Source organism: Papaver somniferum, chromosome 1, assembly GCF_003573695.1.
Source record: "Papaver somniferum cultivar HN1 chromosome 1, ASM357369v1, whole genome shotgun sequence".
Taxonomy (NCBI): domain Eukaryota; kingdom Viridiplantae; phylum Streptophyta; class Magnoliopsida; order Ranunculales; family Papaveraceae; genus Papaver; species Papaver somniferum.
The window spans coordinates 248,329,761-248,347,480 of NC_039358.1; the positions used below are offsets into that span (position 1 = coordinate 248,329,761).

Sequence of the window (17,720 nt, forward strand, 5' to 3'; positions counted from 1 at the left end):
CTTCTTCTTCTTCAACTACTTGCTTACCTTCTCTTTGATTGTGTTATACGTGTTCCAAAATCACCTCTTCATGTTCTTGTGCACCCGTTTCTTCCACAATCTCCTCTTCATGTACTGGATCACCCGTTTCTTCCATAATCTCCTCATACACTTGTTGAATGACATCGTCAACATTATCTCTATTGACATCGTCAACATTATCTCTATTGACATCGTCTCGGTTGACAACGTATTTGGTTCCACGCTTAGAGGCACCTAAGTGTACCCCCCTCTAGGTGGAGGAGTAATCAAATATTCAGGTAATGGTTGGTTGGATTTATTACCTTTGACACTAATAAAGAAAACAAAATATATTAGGAATAAATCACAAAAAAAGGCCAACTTAAACAAATTATTGGTGATTCAGGGTAAGGTTCGGTTACCAGATCATGTTTTGCGAACAAACCGAACTCAACCTTTAAAAAACAATCAGATGTTCAAGGCTTGAGTTCGGTTACTTGTAAAATTGTGCAGGTAACCGAACCTTCTCTTGGATGTTTTAGCATGTTGTCATGTTTTTTGGAACACTAGAGTTCGGTTACATGGAAACTTTGCGAACAAACCGAACTCATAAAAATTTACTTCTATGCTATTAACCCTAGAGTTCGGTTACATGGAAATTTTTAAATTTCTATGCGAACAAACCGAACTCTACATAATCTGAATCACATATAACCGAACTGTTCTTCGTTTTTTTCAGTTCAGTGAGTTCGGTTAGAAACCTAGGGCAAATAGAAAACACGATCTAACCGAACCCAACACTGTAACTACCATTCCAAGCCTATTTTGATGATTTCTGTTCAATAGAATCGATGAAAAACAAATTAAAAAGAATGGGTTTGTCGAGAAATACCCTCGAATCGGTCCCATGGAAGATTCGGCGTTGTTCTTGCGGCTGTTACGACGAATTAGTTGCTGCTCCGGTTGAACTTCTTCCTCAATTTCATGTGGTTGATTAGCTAAACGTCCTAATGATGGACCTGTTCCTGGATTTCGGTTGGTTTGCTTTCGACGGGCCATTGTTATACTAGATTGATTAATCGACGATGAAAATTTTATGAATCGACGATGGATCTACGATGGAGACGACGAGTTTCCAATGAAGAAGAAGAAGAAGAAGAGAGGAAGAGGTTCGGTTTTTTGTTGTTTTTTTTTAACATTGGGGGTAATATATCACGGTTAGGGTTAGTATTAGAGTTAATGTTAATTAGGTTAAGAGCAAATTAGTAAACTTGCTAAGTAGGATTATTGTTAGGACATCCCTTATCATTGTAGGGTAGGTGGCCTAATAAGACCATGGTCTCCTCAAAAAAACCATGGTCCCAAAAAACGGTTCTTGATCCGTTCTGATATCCTCCACTTCCCATTAGTCTATTACAATCTTCATCACAGTCCAAGTAGTAGGTAAGAATTTCTTTCACCACTAGCTGGGAGGGAGAAGAATGGAATCAAACAAATTCTCAAATTTAAATAAATAAAATAAATTTGATTTTATTATCATGATGTTGTTGTCTAGAAATGACAAGTAGGAGTACTGGGATTCTGTCTGGTTGTGGTAGTGGTGGTAATTTATTCAACTTTGGCATCCCATCATCAATCAAAAGATTAACCCTAAAAATCAAACCTCATTTTCATTATCTTGGATCAAAATCATTTTCATTAAAGAGAAAATATCATCCTAGTACATTTCTCCTTCCTTCAGCTTTATCATCATCTTCAGGTATAATTAACAAACCCTAACATTTTCCATAATTTCATTTTGTTTGTATTCATGTATCCTATTGTTGAAACTGTTTGATAACCAATGGTTGGCTGCACTTAATGTTGTTGTTTACTTGTCTAATCATTAATTGAAAGGGTTAAAATCCTGAAATTTTATGTATAGATTTGTGAAATTGCAATACAGATAGTGTTCATGGATTTTAACTGCGTAAGTTATGGGTTTTCATGTACACAATTCGACCATGTAGATAGATTAAATCTAGGTATTGGGTGCCTGAACATGTATTAGGACCTAAATTGTTCAGCGATACCCCAGGAGAACGGTATGCCTCAGCAGTTTGAATTATTGTGAGAACTGTGAAATTGCAAATGAAATATGGATAAATAGGGAATAACATAGTGTACATATTCTGTTCATAAATCTTTAAATGCGTAAATTAGATGAAATTGTTTTCATGTAGGAAATTCGACCATGTAGGTAGATAAAATCTAGGTGTTGGATGCCGAGACATGGATAGGATACAGTTACATGTATAGGAGCTAACTAAATTGTCCAGCAAGACCCCCCAAAAATGTAAGGACCCTGCAGTTTGGGTTATGGAATTTTGCTTTGGGTTTCATTTCTTCTTTAGTGTTTACGAATTGATAATTGTTTCTTTGAAACCCTTTATGGTGTTCATTTTTTTGAAACCCCCCAAATCGGTTAACTTTGGGGAGCCCCATGGACAATTTGGCAGTCAGGATGGGGACTTGAACAGACCTTCGGGAATGAGTTAGCTGCCCCATGGTGAACTGGGCTGTTCTCAGTTGGTTGTTCGATTAACTCTTTGCCAATACTAAATTCTCCTACCTGGTTGTTGGCAGATATGGATGGTGGCGTAACTCCAAGTTTGTTCCCACTACACCGTTGTAAAACTTTGCATCTGGTTTGTATTTGTAGCCCTTCTCTTTGGTGTATCATTATCATCCCATCTCGACTTGGCCTGTTAAGGGTGCTCGAAAATGCTAATTTCTCTAATTCAAGTTGATTAATACTACAGGTTAGGCATGCACAAGGAGTTCATAATGTAGAAGCTGAAAAGGACGACAGCGCATATCTATCTTACTCACTTTTTGATGCACCTCTTACCCCTCTAGGTTGGCAACAGGTCATTTCTTTGTTCCCATGTAATTACTTACTTGAAAACATGAGTTTGTAGTCGGATATCTCTATTTGTAGACTTTGGCGGTGGCCTTCACTCAAAGGGTAATAAAAACTAATAATATTGTGCAATCTCAATAGGTTGATAATTTGCGAAATCATGTTCATGACTCTGGCCTTAACAAGAAGATTGAGCTGGTAATTGTATCTCCTATGTTGAGGTAAGATTCAAAATAACAACTTTAAGCTGCCATGCGTTATAGCGTTAGGACTTCCACTAGATAGTGTCGACTTTTGGGATTTTTAGTGAGTAACTTTTGCAGAGAGGAAACTGTATGTAACACTTACTTGTTTTTTTGATGCAAAGCGTGCCATAAGAGTCATATTGAATTCTACCGGATGGTTTCCCAAGTTACTCTATCAACTGGCATGGTGGTGTTAACGACTGTAACTACAGAAAACTTGGATTAGTGAAGATTTTTCCAATAAATATCCTCTTTTGCCATTGCAGGACGATGCAGACAGCAGTTGGAGTATTTGGTGGCAGAGGATATACTGATGGAGTGGATATACTCCCGCTTATGGTGGCAAATGCAGGGAATAACGACCGTTCTGCATATTCAAGCTTAAATTGCCCACCGTTCGTAGCAGTAGAGCTATGTCGAGAACATTTGGTATGTAGGAAGCATTCTGTTATCTCATTTTGCTTCATTTTGTACCGCATTCAGCCATTATACATATTTATTTGGGCTGGGTAACATAAACGGGCATTTACATAGAACCAAGAAGCAACATGAAAAGAAAATATGCGATACCTGCTTTTATATGTGTTCTATTTGCGAATATTACTATGTGTCTCTGTGCTGTATGATGCTATGAGAAAGGGATTTGGGGCCAAGTTTATTAATTTTTATGTAATTAAAGTTTACTTCAAAGGTTTATGCACTTTCTAAGTTACGAGATCTACTGCTTGTATCTGACTTCTAGTGTTGTCTGGCTAAAGGGAGTTCGTCCATGTGATAAGAGGAGAAGTGTCAGCGAGTATGTGCCCCTTTTTCCTGCAATTGATTTTTCATTGGTGAGTACATGTTAGACCTTAGCTCATTTTGGTATTATTGACATTCTTTTTTGACTACGGAACTATGGTTCAATGGAATCTAATTGACAGTTGAACTAATTTTTGTAGTTATTTTCAGATTGAAAGTGATGAAGACACTTGGTGGAAAACCGACGTAAGAGAACCAAACGAGGGTGTGACAGCAAGGGGAATTGATTTTTTGAACTGGTGAATGCTGTTTCTTTATCTTCTTTTTATAGTATGAGAAACGTGAACAAATCAAATACCATATCGTTCCATTATCTCATGTTTCGTTGTATGCATCTATTTGGCTGCCAAAATTATGTTGAATTATTTTGATCCTGAGAGAAATATAGTCTGTTCATGTTAAACCATGCATTCTGTGGCTTGTTAATATCTAAGTTATTTGCTTATCGAATCAGAACTGGCATAGTCACGAATCTCTTTCTCTTCCTAGCTTACCATCAGGAAATGGGTTTTCATAGAAGAATATAAACATTTTGCCTAAGTTTTCAGTGTTATTACCTCACCGTCTACTTAACTTGCATTTGGCAAAACACTGGATTTCCACATTATATAGCCGTGTTTCCGTTGTAATATTTATATATCTTTACCCAGGATATGGACGAGGAAGGAGAAAGAAATTGCAGTTGTTACACATAGTGGATTCTTGTTTCATACCCTAAAATCATTTGGAAGTAGCTATCATCCATTGATGAAGGATGAAGTTTGCAAGCAGTAAGTGTTTTAAGCACAAGATTCTTTTTTATATACTCGTACTTTGTTTCTAGTGATCACTTGCCACTTCTTCATATTGTGCAAATGCCACATAATGTGCTTACTTTTTGTAAATGTTCGTATTCTCACTGTAGCAGTAATAAAACACCTAAACACGTCAACCTCTTATTCCTTAATTTTTACACTGTTGCAGCCCCTCAAAGATGAGAACAGATGCCATAAATATGCTATCTTTTAGGAAATGTCTGTATTATGTTCTGCATTGTGCTGGCAGAGAGCCCTTATATCTTAAGTAAATTAATACTATTTTTTTACAGTATTCACATTGTTTAAAATGCTATATCTTGTCAGTGGCTCTAACTTCTAGCTTTCTATTAAAACCACCTGCAGCTTTGCCAATTGCGAACTTCGGTCAATGGTGATCGTTGATAGAGGGTGAGTGTATCTTCTTGCATTGTTTTAGCATAGAAATTTGTTCAAGTATTTTTCTAGTTGTCAATGTTCTAAACTTAGTTTCTTTTCAAATTTCAGTATGATTGGATCGGATCCTTCAGTTACTAACTATCCAGGCAAGATCCCGCAAGGTCCTGATCTTCCAAATGCAGCAGTGAAAACACCACCCAATTCATCATCTTAGACGAATGTGGGTAAGTGGAAATTGAACCTGATACACTCTAATATATTATATGGATGTGCCTTGTCTTAATTGCCATTTCATTTTAGGTCATTGTTTTTCTGTAATAGTAGTTTTCATTGGGCAGTTCAAAAGAAACTTCTTACATGAGACAAACTATTCTGAATTTTTATTGATATGTGATCAAAATGCAGTCTGACAATCAAACTAAATCTAACTCATTATGTATTGAATCCTTCAAGAATCAGATCCAAGTCTTTTTCTTGTTTTCGTGTCCTATATTATAAATTTCTTTCTGCTCTTGGAAAATTTTAAGTAATGATAAAAAGGACTAATCTGTATTTGTTCAGGAGAATCCGATATTATGTGCAGCTAAATTGATAAATTCCTACATAGATACAAACACAGCGTATATAGAGACATAGTCAATGTATCATGTGCATTCACGTTTATGCATTAAAATCTCAGCGCCGTTATTATTCTCTCATTACATGTCTGCATATTATGATAACCATTCTTTGTCAGGAAATAGTTTACATATCTGAAAAGAGAAATAAGAAAATTCATAACCATTGTTTGTCAACTCATGACCCGATACAGAGAACCCTAGTTTTTATCCGTTAGTTGATAGATGGCCATGATTCTCATTAGCAACAGGGAATAAAAAATCATGTTAATGGGGAGGTGCTCTTCATGGGCTCATGACTACAGCTTTAGTCTAATAATTGTAGTAGCAAAGATATGTGCAGTAGTAGTGCAGACATACTCTGGTGTGTATTAATGGCGATTCATTTCAATTGCATGTGCACTCTCATTATAATATACAGTAGACAGACAGAGAAGAGACGTGATAAAAACTGTGGATGAGTTGTTGCCTGTGTGTTTGAGTTCTGACTGCGTATAAAAATAACTCGTAAAATAGTTTAATCCAGAGCAATCCAGTCACTGCACTAAACGAATTCATTATCATCTTATGATGGAACATGGTTCATTTATCTCTAGCTTTTAATAAACTGTCTATGTATTTCCTTGGCACATTTTCATAAGAAACTTTTGAGCTAGTTGTAAGCGCTGCTTCCAAAACTTCCGGTTCAGTCTAAAACTATACCGGACTGACTGACCTGCAGTCTTAGAACTATGCAGGTCCATCAACTAGACCAACTAAGATTCACATAAGCGACTTCGAGTGATTTCAGTTAATCTAGAAAAAAAATTTGCATCCATGTAAATGTTGTGATTTAAAATGTTGGAACAGCGGAAATAAACGCCCTCCACTTATATCCATACCTGATGCCGTTAGATTAAAAATATCCTCTACCAATGCCACAGTGTGTCTAGTCTAGTGATATTGAAACTTGATTTGGTAGATGTAGGGTCTACTTAATCTTGTAGTGTAACCGCTGGATGGATGTAATTTTTTAAAGGAAGACCGTTGATCACTACTACGGCGAAGTAAGCAATAACAAACTCCAAAAACTGTTTGATATGAGATTGACACGTAATATGGATGACGCGGATTAAACACTTGAGAATCTTCTAATTAGTCAAGACGTGTAGTAATTAGTCATCTCCTCCCTTACCTATCAAGCAACCACGTCATCATCATCCATGGCCGCTTAAAAAACTACACATGACTATGGAAAAAAGAAGGTAGCTGATACCATACCCCTAATCAGTTGGAATATGTTTCCTAATCCAAATCTACAAGTCAAAAATATAACATTTTATCCAACACATAAAAATCAAGCGTTCCATGAGAGCAAGCACTATGATTTACTATTTGGCCAGATTTTAGCGGGTCAAGGATCGAATTTTCAAGTTATAAGTTAGAAGCTAGAATCCCGCACTGATCGTATCAAATAAAATAAAAGAAATGGATCAGAGTGTGTTTGTTTTTTTGCTGATTGGGTTCCTGTAGAATGTGAGACAATTTATTTTTTGATTTTTAATTGTTATTTAATTCGGACTCATTTAAGCCGAGAAATAAAATGTCCTTTGCTCAATAAGACAAAAAGATATTGAATCAGACCTGATAAGTCATATGACATCAGTTAAATTTAGACGAATCAGATTCAAAATTCAAACGGTGATTCAGATGAATCGAGAAAAAACAAACGGGATGTTATCTCGCGGAAAGGAAATATCAACTTGGTGCTTAGTAGCAGTATTATTAATTTTTTTTACCAACTTGATTTCTACACTTTTTGCACAAGAGAATTTATTTTAGAGTATGAAACAAGCACTCTTGGTACATGTCGATCACTTTTCGGCTAGTGTGGGAACGCATCTGAACCTAGTCATTTCCAACTCATCATCACCAAAAAAAAAATTACAGCACCCAGCCACCTGCCCTAGTTACTTGGTTTTACAGTGGGCCCCACCTCTGTTTACTGGTCCCACCACACTGACTCCACCAGCAGCAATAAAAAGATCCCAATTCCTCCTCTCTCTCTCTCCCTAAAACAAAGACTCATCACTCCAACACACGCTTTCCTCCACCTAAACACAACAAAAACTCCCAAGAATGGCTTCATAAAATCCGCCCACAAACCCTAATCCTCCGCCACCACCACCACCACCACCAAAAATGGACAATTCATACTCATCATACGCAGGTTCAGGAGATTCCTCACCAAGATCAAGAGAAATCGACTGTGAAAACCAGTCATGGGAAGATCCATCTTCAACCACCACCGCCGCCGCCGCAACCAACTACAGAGTGAAATTCATGGTTTCGTACAACGGAAAAATCCAACCGAGACAACATGATAATCAGTTGACGTACGTTGGTGGGGAGACGAAGATTTTAGCTGTGGAGAGGAACGCGAAATTTGGTACGGTGATCAGTAAGTTATCTGCGATTTGTGATTTTGATACTGTTAATTTGAAGTACCAATTGCCTGGGGAGGATCTTGATGCGCTTGTTTCTGTTACAAACGATGAAGATCTAGAGCATATGATGATGGAATATGATAGATTGAATCGGTCTTCGCCTAAACCGGCGAGATTGAGATTGTTTTTGTTTCCGGTTAGGTCGAATTCGTCGAGTTTAGCGTCGGCCAAGGATGGTGGGAGTACTAAGAGTAATCAACAATGGTTTGTTGATGCGTTTAATTCTGCTCAGATACAACAGTCTATTGATTCTGCTGCTGCTACTTCGCCGCCGGCGAGTGAGACTCCTTCAAATCCTGATTTCTTGTTTGGGTTGGATAATAATAAATGTGTTGTTTCGCCGCCGTCACCACCGCAAATCAGTTCTCCGGTGAAGGCGAAACAAGATTTGGTTCAAGAGCAACAGCAGTTGATTCAGGAGCAGCATTTGCAGATTCAGGATCATAATAGAGAGGATCATAGGATTTTAGTCGGTGAACATGCTGAAATTCAAAGACAGATTCAGGAATTGCAGAAATTGCAAATCTCAAATCAAGAGCAGCAGCAACAGACCTTGACTAGAGCATTTGCTGGTGATTATTATGTGCAGAAGGTGCCTGAAAATACAGTTCCAGCTGGGAGTATTCCGGTGACATTACCACCGGTACCGTCGGTTGCAGTACCAGCTCCACCTCCAACAGCTGCAGGGTATTGGCAAGAAAGGCATATTGCTGCACCACCAGTTTCCAGTGCTGATCATCAAGTTTATTTGATGCCAACACCAACTGGTTACTATCAAACACAACTGCCACCGCCGCAAAGCGTACTGCAAGTGCCTGCTGGTCAAGGGTATTACGCTCCTCCACCACCTGTTTATAGGGAACAGCCGGTTTACAATGTTGCTCCACAGCAACCACAGCAGCAACAGCAACAAGTTCAGCCTAGAATTGTGATGTTGGCAGATGGGAATTATGCACAAGTGGGGTATGATAGTGCTGGGAGACAAGTTTTGTATGCTGCACCGCCTGCGCCGTCGCCTGGTGGTGTAATGCCGCCATCTTCCTATCAGACTGTAACCAATGGAGGAGTTGTGGGAGGAGGAGCAATGGATTTGAGACAACAACAGCAGCAACAACAACAACCCAAGATAGCTGCAATCCCAGAGGTTAAAATTCCAAATCTTAAACCTGCTCAAGCTGCTGTTTGATTTCCTAAATTTCCCTGTTTATTCTAAATTATTATTTATTAATCTATATATTAAGTTCAATAAGTGAAATAGATCTGCTTGATTGTTGGATTTGTGTGATTCAAACTCTGTTTCGATGGTAGATTGTAAATGGTGTTATGGGAAAATCTATATATTATTGTTAGTTCAAAATTATATTTTTGTTTCTTCATTTTATAATTATTAGATTCGTTTTAGATTTCGCAAGTTTAGGAAACCGGCTGATATCTATTCTGGCTTCTCTGCTAGCTTCATAGGTCTAATTCTGTATATTACTGTTAGTTCAAAATTATGTTTTCATTTGTTCACTTATTATTTGCTAGATTGATTTAAGATTTTGCAAGTATAGGAATGAGTTTGTGAAATGGGCACTCTGGTCCCTTTGTGTCCGGTACCTTATGAATTTGAGAAACTGGCACCGGCTTTGGTCGATGTATATTCTGGCTTCTCTGCTAGATTGATAGGTCTAATTCTGGTTCTTTGTGTTCACCAACTTGAATGAATTTGCGAAATTGGCACCGGCACCTGCGGATGTTAACTCTGGCTTGTCTACTAAATACATATGTCTGATTCTGGTCCCTTTCTGTTCACCACCTTGAAGATGAAATCTGTAGTAGACAAAAAACAAAATTGTGGTCCATACACCTAACACTAGTGAAAAAAATAGTTGGTTTCTTTTGCTGAAACTGATACTGTATCTATTGTGATTGTGAGAGATCAAAAGATCTGATGATGTTCTTCTTCAGAGACTTGTAAAAAAAAAGTGCAAGTTGAGAAGTTGGCAGCTGTGAAAGGGAAAAGTCCAACCCATAGTCTCAGACTCTCAGTTTACAACAGTATGTCTGGGATGAGAAAAAAAAAAGTGGGCAATGGTTAGTGGCCTAGTGGGGGGGTCTGGCCTGGGACTCTCAGGATACTCTATATCTTGATTTTGAAGGCATCATTTGGTCATCATCTAGTACAGGTAATTTTGTTGCTGCATTTGAATAAGATTAAAAATCACAGTTGGCATTGAGTCATATTCAGTGAAACTCCTAGGAAACAAGTAAAGAGATGTAAATGAGTTTCAGAATGTGATTGTGTCTTCTTCTTCTTGCGTTCTTATTGTATTTTTTTAACTTGAGCTTTTGTCTTTATGGTTGTCACTCTTTTTGAAAGTATGTTTTTGTGTATTGAAGACACACTGTAGCAGTTTAGACTTTAGAGAAAGGCAGATAGAAACAGCTGTTGCTGTTGCTTCTGTTTTCATCTTTTGGAACATGAAAGTGAAAAGAAAAACATATTGATGTCAGATATCTAGTGTTGAACTTTGAATAACACCAAGAAATTTTATATATAGTGGCCAGTGGGGTTAGCCCACCAGGGTCCAGTGTGAGGTAATGCTTTTTGGAACTGTTGAGCAGCTGCTGCTGCTGAGCCAACTCCCAAGCATGGGGATTAGTTGGTGGGTGGGGATTAGTGTCCCTATGGATGGGTTTAGTGTCACAATGATGGGATGTTTACATACAAATCCAAGATTAACTTATCCATTGATTTGGATTAATTAAAATAAAATAAAAACATACCGTAGACTGTATTATTTTGATGGATATTATTGAAAATAAATTGTGGGTCGACAAATAAATTCTGTTAACCTTCACTTATGCCTTTGGTGAGATGTAATAATTGTCTAAATGGATATTATAGAGAAAGAACATTGTAGCTCCTCCTTCTCTGCTTGATTATCAAGATTAGAACCATTGAAACAAATTTTGTTTGTCTACATTTTTCTTTGAGCCGAACAATGTCTGTTCTACTTTTTTCTTTTTGTCAAGTCTGGCTTAACTAGGCCTGCACACAGTTTGGTTTGGTGTTGTTATTGGTAAAATTGTTGACCTAACCGCGTATAGTGCGGTTAGCACATTTAAAACCGTAGCCGAACTGTTCAGTATTCGGTTCGGTTCAGTTATTTTGTGGTTCGGTTTTAATCTTATATAAATGTCAAAAAATTCTGATAGATTTTGTACCTGCACATGTACATCCATTCTGTACTTAACAAATAACAAGTAACAAGTAGATTCTTAATCCATTCCATACAAGAGTCTTAAGATCAAACATACTTGAAGTCCAACAGCAAGGAGTCTAAAGATCAAACACACACAATAGTCTTAAAGTTTAACGTAAAAAAAGAAAGTAACACGAAGAGTTGAAGACAAGTAAAAGACTCCAGTCCATCCAATTTTCAAGCTAATCATCCCCTTGGTCCTCATCCTTGTCCAAAATGTCTGCAAAGAGAATTACTCAAAAATCAGATATTCACATATTGTTCGCGCATCTACTTTCTCGTTCCCATGCATAAACAAGATAAGTTACTAGACATCATATCTCCTATTCAGATAAGATCAAGTGATTCAACTCACCAACAAAATGCAGGGTTAAGAAAGCAACGTAACAGAATGACAATAATCTACATATATCACTCACTAAAACAATGTCAATAGAATTTAAGTGCAAAGGAATCAACTCCAAGAGTTTCCATGGACGAAAACACTGATAATATTTTACATATCAGTCATGACTTATTATCGAACTGAAACTAATCCTTCACATCAAAATTCACAATACGATAACAACTTCTATGACCTCCAAGGAAGTAGTTTGTTAGAATGAATCTGCCACTTTCTCTTTAATATTCATATGCAAGCCCTAAGCAATTACAAAATCATACTGGACAGCTACATACCTTTGTGATTACTGACTCATAGATAATGAAATTGAATACTTCCTTATCATATGTATACCAAATAACGAACATATCGTATACCAAATAAAAGAAGTTTTCATTTCTTTTTTCCATGTTCATATTGATCGTATGTCAAAAGCAATACAAACTTTAGTGCAACTGATTGCAACTCCACTAACCATAGAGATAAATCATGATATTCAAAATAAATGACAGTTGGAATTTTCCACATGTAGTTGGTACACTACTGAACCATATGCAACTCTAAAGTGTCAAATATTTGTCTATGCATGCTATATTCCTTAAGACAACTATAAAAGGGTGACTGCATTCACAGTTCTTTCCCTCATTACCAAACAGACAAGCTCTCTCAAAAGTATTCCAATTTAGAAACTCTAACTGGATTCAAGTGACAAACAATTCTTCTTTTTTCTTAACAGAGACATGGATATAAGCAAGCCACTCCTAGCTATTATTTATCTTTTGATCTTCTTTACTTTTGTGGTAGAAAGTAGGATTGAAAGACTTTAGGTTTGGGTAAAAGTAAAAGTAAATTAAGTTGATAAAAAACAAGCAATACAAATAGTAAGATGAAATGTTGAAAAGCAATACAAATTTTAAGTCGAAAAAGAAGAGAAGAGATTCCATTACCATCTTCAATGCTGGAATTGTCATCTGGTACATAGTTACATATGAAATCAAGAGAGACAGGTTTCTACAACCAACTTTGCGTACAGATAAGTGCTTCAACTGTCCTGGAAGATAACGAGCTTTTTCATGGAGTAAGAATGCGTTTTCCAGTACTGAATGGAGACTCTGAAGCAACTGAGGACACTGGTATTACCAAAATATCCTTCGCCATAAGTGATAGTACCTTGTACTTGGTACTATTAGCCTGCCACCAAGCCAAAATATCAAAATTCCTGGTAGATGTTTCACAGTCATGAAGCAAATACCTTTCAAGTTCTGACTTTGGATGAGTAGAGTGAACACTCATTCTTCGTCTTTTCTTCCTCGAATCAAGCATATCCTCAATGTTCTCTTCTTGCACACAAATTACCATGCATCTACACCTGCAGCAGTTTTTGACCCAGTACCTGAGACATCAGCACAATCAATATTAGTAAATGATGATGATAACAATATTTATAATCTCTAGCAGTAGAGCAAAAGCATATAACTAGAGGTCAAAAGATGATGTAACCTTCATCTGCATTGGTATTTGAATACATGGTGTTGTACTCTTCATATAGTTGGCCCATATCTTGTTTCACAGCTTTCAAAACAGTTCCAACCCTGACATACAAACATTCAAGATCAAACTTCAAACTAAACTATTTCTCTCGAGGATCAAACAACTTAGCAAAAAACAGAAAAGAGTTCATATCTTCATAATTCCCCCAATATGTGTTATACTTTTTAAACATTACTTCTTCCATCCAAGAAATATCATAATCTCGGTTTACTATAGCTCTAAGACGAACCAACTGTTCATGAATCAAAGCCAACTGCCATAAAAACTCATGTGTAGTAACATGTATTGAACCAGGTAACTTAGAAGTAGCATCAAAGAAGATTATTAAACATTTCACAAGACTCCTAGCTTATGACCACTCTGCAGCATATGGAGCATGCTGACAGGGCTTGTTCTTTTTCTTCGTATTCCTCTTTTTAGTTACATCTCCTTCACATTCAGATTCACTAGAACTAAGAAAATAATCTTCACTATCAATTACAATAGTGTCATCATCAGTATTAGGTAAAACTTCACATTCAGATTCTTTGGAAATATACTTATGTCGAAAGTTCTTTTGTTCTCTTTCTAACCTCTTGAAGACCTTCTCATATGGAATGGAAGCTTCAAGCATTAGATATGTAGCATTCCACCTAGTCTTCACATATAAGAAAACCATCTTCTTGCAATCAATCTTCTCAAGATCATCACATTCTTTGAATTTAGCTAACCTAGATGGAGAACCGGTAACATACTTGATAACTGATCGGATCCTTCTAATTGACTTGTGATACAAAATAACCGCATCTTTAACAACAAGCGCAAGAACATGCGCATCACACGTTACCTGATAAAAGAATGAAACAGGGAAATATCAGTAAATAGTTCTAAAATGAGTAATAAAAATTGTACTTGTTCTAAACTGAGTAATGACAAAGCATGAAAGAATCAGTAAAGATACAAGTGGTACTATGCTATGGTTTCAGAGTGTACAAGCAAACATTTTTGCAAAGCGAGAATATCAATTTTTCTGAAACGGAACTAAAGTATCACTTTTTGAAACTGAGTGAAAGTATCGCCTTTTTCTGAAATGGGGTGAAAGTAGTCGTAGACAAACCCCATCTTCAGATTCTTCTTCGATCCACCCTCCCACCATGACACCGGTTGTACTAGTCTATATCTATAATAATACTAGTCTGGCAATATATATCATATTTTGCAAAACGTTTTTCACCTTCAAGTGTTCCATTACTGCTGCGATGCTCAACTTTACCTTTACCGCACTTTTATGTTGTGGTTGTGTGAATCAATTATCTAACTTTAGAAAGACTATAATTCTGACTGCGTTCCGTTGCGTGGCAACCAAATTTAGAATGACAGAGATAAGATTCCTGGTTTAATTGGGGCCCAAAAAACAATTAAGGGCCTCAACCATTTTATTCTCACTCTAAATATTTTCGGGGTGTAAAAATAATGAAGTGGAAATAATATTTTACTCTTCACTAAAAAAAATTCTTAAAATCCTATTAACCCCTAACCCTAATAACTCCCTTCCTTCTCAATCTCTCAACTCTTTTCTTCTCTTCCATTAATGATTCCAAAAAAGAAAAAAAAAATCACCCGAAAAATTTCAGTTACCGTAAGAGGGTCGATACCCCGACAAGCCTAAACCCTAACGATTTTTCATATGCATGTAAGACCGTAAAAAATCGTTAGCCTATATGATGAGGAAGATAACGACCCTATTTCTGATTTTCCATATTTTTTGTCCTAGATTAGAGTCGTTAACATAATATAGGCATCTATGACGATCCTCTATGAACGACACTTTTTAAACGTCAACGATCCTAGGTGAAAAACAAATAGTTTCTCTGTCTCAAAAATTTCAAAGTCGTCTTGATATAAACACACAAAATAACGACTCCTGACCCAAGCTACTAAGAGTCGTCGGGGTATATCATATTACCCTAACGATTTTTCATAACCTGGAAAAGTTGCAGGTTTAAGTCGTCATTTTTGGTGTCAATACATTGACGACCCTGTAGAGTCGCCTGGGTATATCATATTACCCTAACGATTTTTCGTAACCTATAAAAGTTGCAGGTTTGAGTCGTCATTTTTGGTGCCAATACATTGACGACCCAGTAGAATCATTAGGGTATACACTCCTCGCCATTGACGACTCTTACTCTGTGTTGTGACATATACCCAATCCATAAGAGAATTTAAGACAATCCTACCATCAGCACAATCATGTTTGTCATTTCAACCTTTACCAATATTATTTCCTCCACTTGAATCACTCATTTCTAAAAACCCAAAGTTTTCCCCCAAGAACTCTTCAAAAACACAATTTTTCTTTTTTCCCAAATATGAATTCTTAATCTGATTTTAACTTAAATACACTAATTAATCATTATCACTAATTATTGATGGGTAGTTTAGACATTGAAATTTATTTTATATAAGGGATAACCAAAACTAGGTTTTGATGACCTATTTTGTCTTGTAGTGGGAGGCTCCTAATTGTTTATTAGGGCCCAATTAAATCCTCATAAGATAAGGTAGCACTTCGAAATAAAGAGAAAAAAAAACTGAAAAGAAAAGTCATCGTCTAGGTGAAAAAATCTTTACACTATATAATTGGGCAATGTTTCTGAAGCTTTCGTAATAATGACGTAATGTGTGATTATGACAATATCCTGTGAATCCTTTTGGGTATGTAGTTTGGGTTTAATGTCCCGAAGCCCAAATAATTAGGCCCACCGATTTATATCATAATAGATAGCCCTTCTTCAGCTTCTCCGATCCTTATCATTTTTTATTTTTTTTTTACTTAAAAGGCAGATTTGATTAAAAAGATTTATATGTCATCAGAATAGTGACACCGGATAACAAATTACGTGGAGGAACGCATCGTTGCATTCCAATTACAAAGCAAAATAGATAACTGAAAATCAGAAAATAATTACGACTTCATACCCCAGTTAAACATCAAACATTTTATATCTGTAATCAGTTGATCCGAATCCTTTTTTCACATTAGTACGAACTCTTGCATTTTTTCATTCCAGGCACACTACTAATGGCAAAATACAAGATATTCCAGATTTTCTTTTTTCTGTTTCGAGCTCTCCTCCGACGTTAAAGACAAACTTACAGTGTAGAAATAAGTGTTCACGCCCTTAACAACAGTAGTAAAACTCGAAGTTCTCTGCACCCGAGAGATGGTGGAAGTGGTGGATGACGGCTTCATATGCAAAGAAGGTCCAGTGATCGTGCCAGAACAAGTACTGCTTGAGCCATCTAATCAAAAGAAATGGAAAAACACACTCATTGGTAAGTTTCATATAACTGAACTCAAATCTATTAAACCATACCATGTTATCAGAGATATTAATAGAGCTTGGACTAATAATACTGTCTCACCATTTAAAATCATGGTTGGTAATGGTATGTTTAGTTTTCATTTCGAAGACGAAAAAGATATGAAATGGGTTATGGATTCTAGTAGTCACTGAAGGTCATTTCTATATTAATCAATACCTACTTGTTTTGACTGAATGGTTTCCTAATACACCACCTTCTAAGATTAAGTTTAGTGATCATGTTAAGTTTGGTATAATATTTTGCCCGTAGCTTTCTCATTGATCAAAGATATATTTATACAAGATCAATATTTGGGACACAAGAAATAAAACTCTTTCCTAAGACCGACTTGAGACCGACCTGTTGAGTCTCATGTTTGGAAACCAACCCAAAGGGTCTCTAAGCAACTGTTCTAATGGGTAGCCTACTGGACTGTCCTGTTGAGTCTTATACAACAGATCACCTAAGTGGGTCTCAGATAAGTGGGTCTCAAGCCCACATTATCTTAATACCCTCCCTCAAGAAGGAGCATGTAGGTCACAAATGCCCATCTTGGACAAAAGACCATGAAAGTGAGCTTTCCCTAAGGATTTGGTAAAAATATCTGCTAACTGCACCGTTGTAGAAGTGTAAGAGGGTGATATAATCTTCCTCACTATAGCATCCCTGATCAGATGACAGTCCACCTCTATATGCTTGGTTCTTTCATGAAAAACTGGATTCTGAGCAATATATAATGCGGATTGGCTATCACAAAGAAGTCTCATTCCTTGTGGATGATGAACTCCCAAATCTCCAAGTAACTGTTTTAACCATTTTAATTCACATGTAGTTGCTGCCATTGACCGGTATTCTGCTTCAGCTGAGCTAGGAGAAACAGTATGTTGCTTCTTAGTCTTCCAAGACACAGGGGAATCTCCAAGAAGAACAAACCATCCTGTCAAAGA

General features: G+C 36.8%; 3 protein-coding genes across 3 annotated transcripts; 2 read left to right on the top strand and 1 right to left on the bottom strand.

Moving 5' to 3' along the window:
* The first annotated feature begins 1,432 nt into the window (after positions 1-1,432).
* On the top strand, positions 1,433-5,650 carry LOC113324521 (phosphoglycerate mutase-like protein 1). The gene is made up of 10 exons (XM_026572845.1): positions 1,433-1,759; positions 2,626-2,687; positions 2,802-2,909; positions 3,044-3,123; positions 3,414-3,576; positions 3,906-3,980; positions 4,099-4,187; positions 4,599-4,718; positions 5,109-5,153; positions 5,250-5,650. The coding sequence occupies exons 1-10, from the start codon at positions 1,558-1,560 to the stop codon at positions 5,353-5,355; spliced, it is 1,050 nt and encodes a 349-aa protein (XP_026428630.1). The 5' UTR covers positions 1,433-1,557; the 3' UTR covers positions 5,356-5,650.
* A 2,163-nt stretch (positions 5,651-7,813) lies between these two features.
* On the top strand, positions 7,814-9,604 carry LOC113324516 (pollen-specific leucine-rich repeat extensin-like protein 2). The gene has a single exon (XM_026572839.1). The coding sequence runs from the start codon at positions 7,940-7,942 to the stop codon at positions 9,428-9,430; it is 1,491 nt and encodes a 496-aa protein (XP_026428624.1). The 5' UTR covers positions 7,814-7,939; the 3' UTR covers positions 9,431-9,604.
* Positions 9,605-12,945: 3,341 nt separating this feature from the next.
* On the bottom strand, positions 12,946-14,560 carry LOC113276406 (zinc finger BED domain-containing protein RICESLEEPER 1-like). Its single transcript, XM_026526009.1, has 6 exons — positions 14,522-14,560; positions 13,850-14,251; positions 13,587-13,678; positions 13,375-13,466; positions 13,231-13,267; positions 12,946-13,093 (listed from the first exon to the last, which is right to left on the bottom strand). Exons 1-6 carry the CDS (start codon positions 14,558-14,560, stop codon positions 12,946-12,948), a joined length of 810 nt encoding a protein of 269 aa, XP_026381794.1.
* Positions 14,561-17,720: the final 3,160 nt, after the last annotated feature.

Coding starts and splice junctions, on each gene's coding strand:
- LOC113324516 (XM_026572839.1), top strand. CDS start 7,940: ATGGACAATTCATACTCATCATACGCAGGTTCAGGAGATTCCTCACCA.
- LOC113324521 (XM_026572845.1), top strand. CDS start 1,558: ATGACAAGTAGGAGTACTGGGATTCTGTCTGGTTGTGGTAGTGGTGGT. Junction 1,760..2,625: donor AGCTTTATCATCATCTTCAG/GTATAATTAACA, acceptor GGTTGTTGGCAG/ATATGGATGGTGGCGTAACT. Junction 2,910..3,043: donor CCCCTCTAGGTTGGCAACAG/GTCATTTCTTTG, acceptor CAATCTCAATAG/GTTGATAATTTGCGAAATCA.
- LOC113276406 (XM_026526009.1), bottom strand. CDS start 14,560: ATGGTGGGAGGGTGGATCGAAGAAGAATCTGAAGATGGG. Junction 14,252..14,521: donor AAGAAGAATCTGAAGATGGG/GTTTGTCTACGA, acceptor TTCTTTTATCAG/GTAACGTGTGATGCGCATGT. Junction 13,094..13,230: donor GCTGCAGGTGTAGATGCATG/GTAATTTGTGTG, acceptor AACATCTACCAG/GAATTTTGATATTTTGGCTT.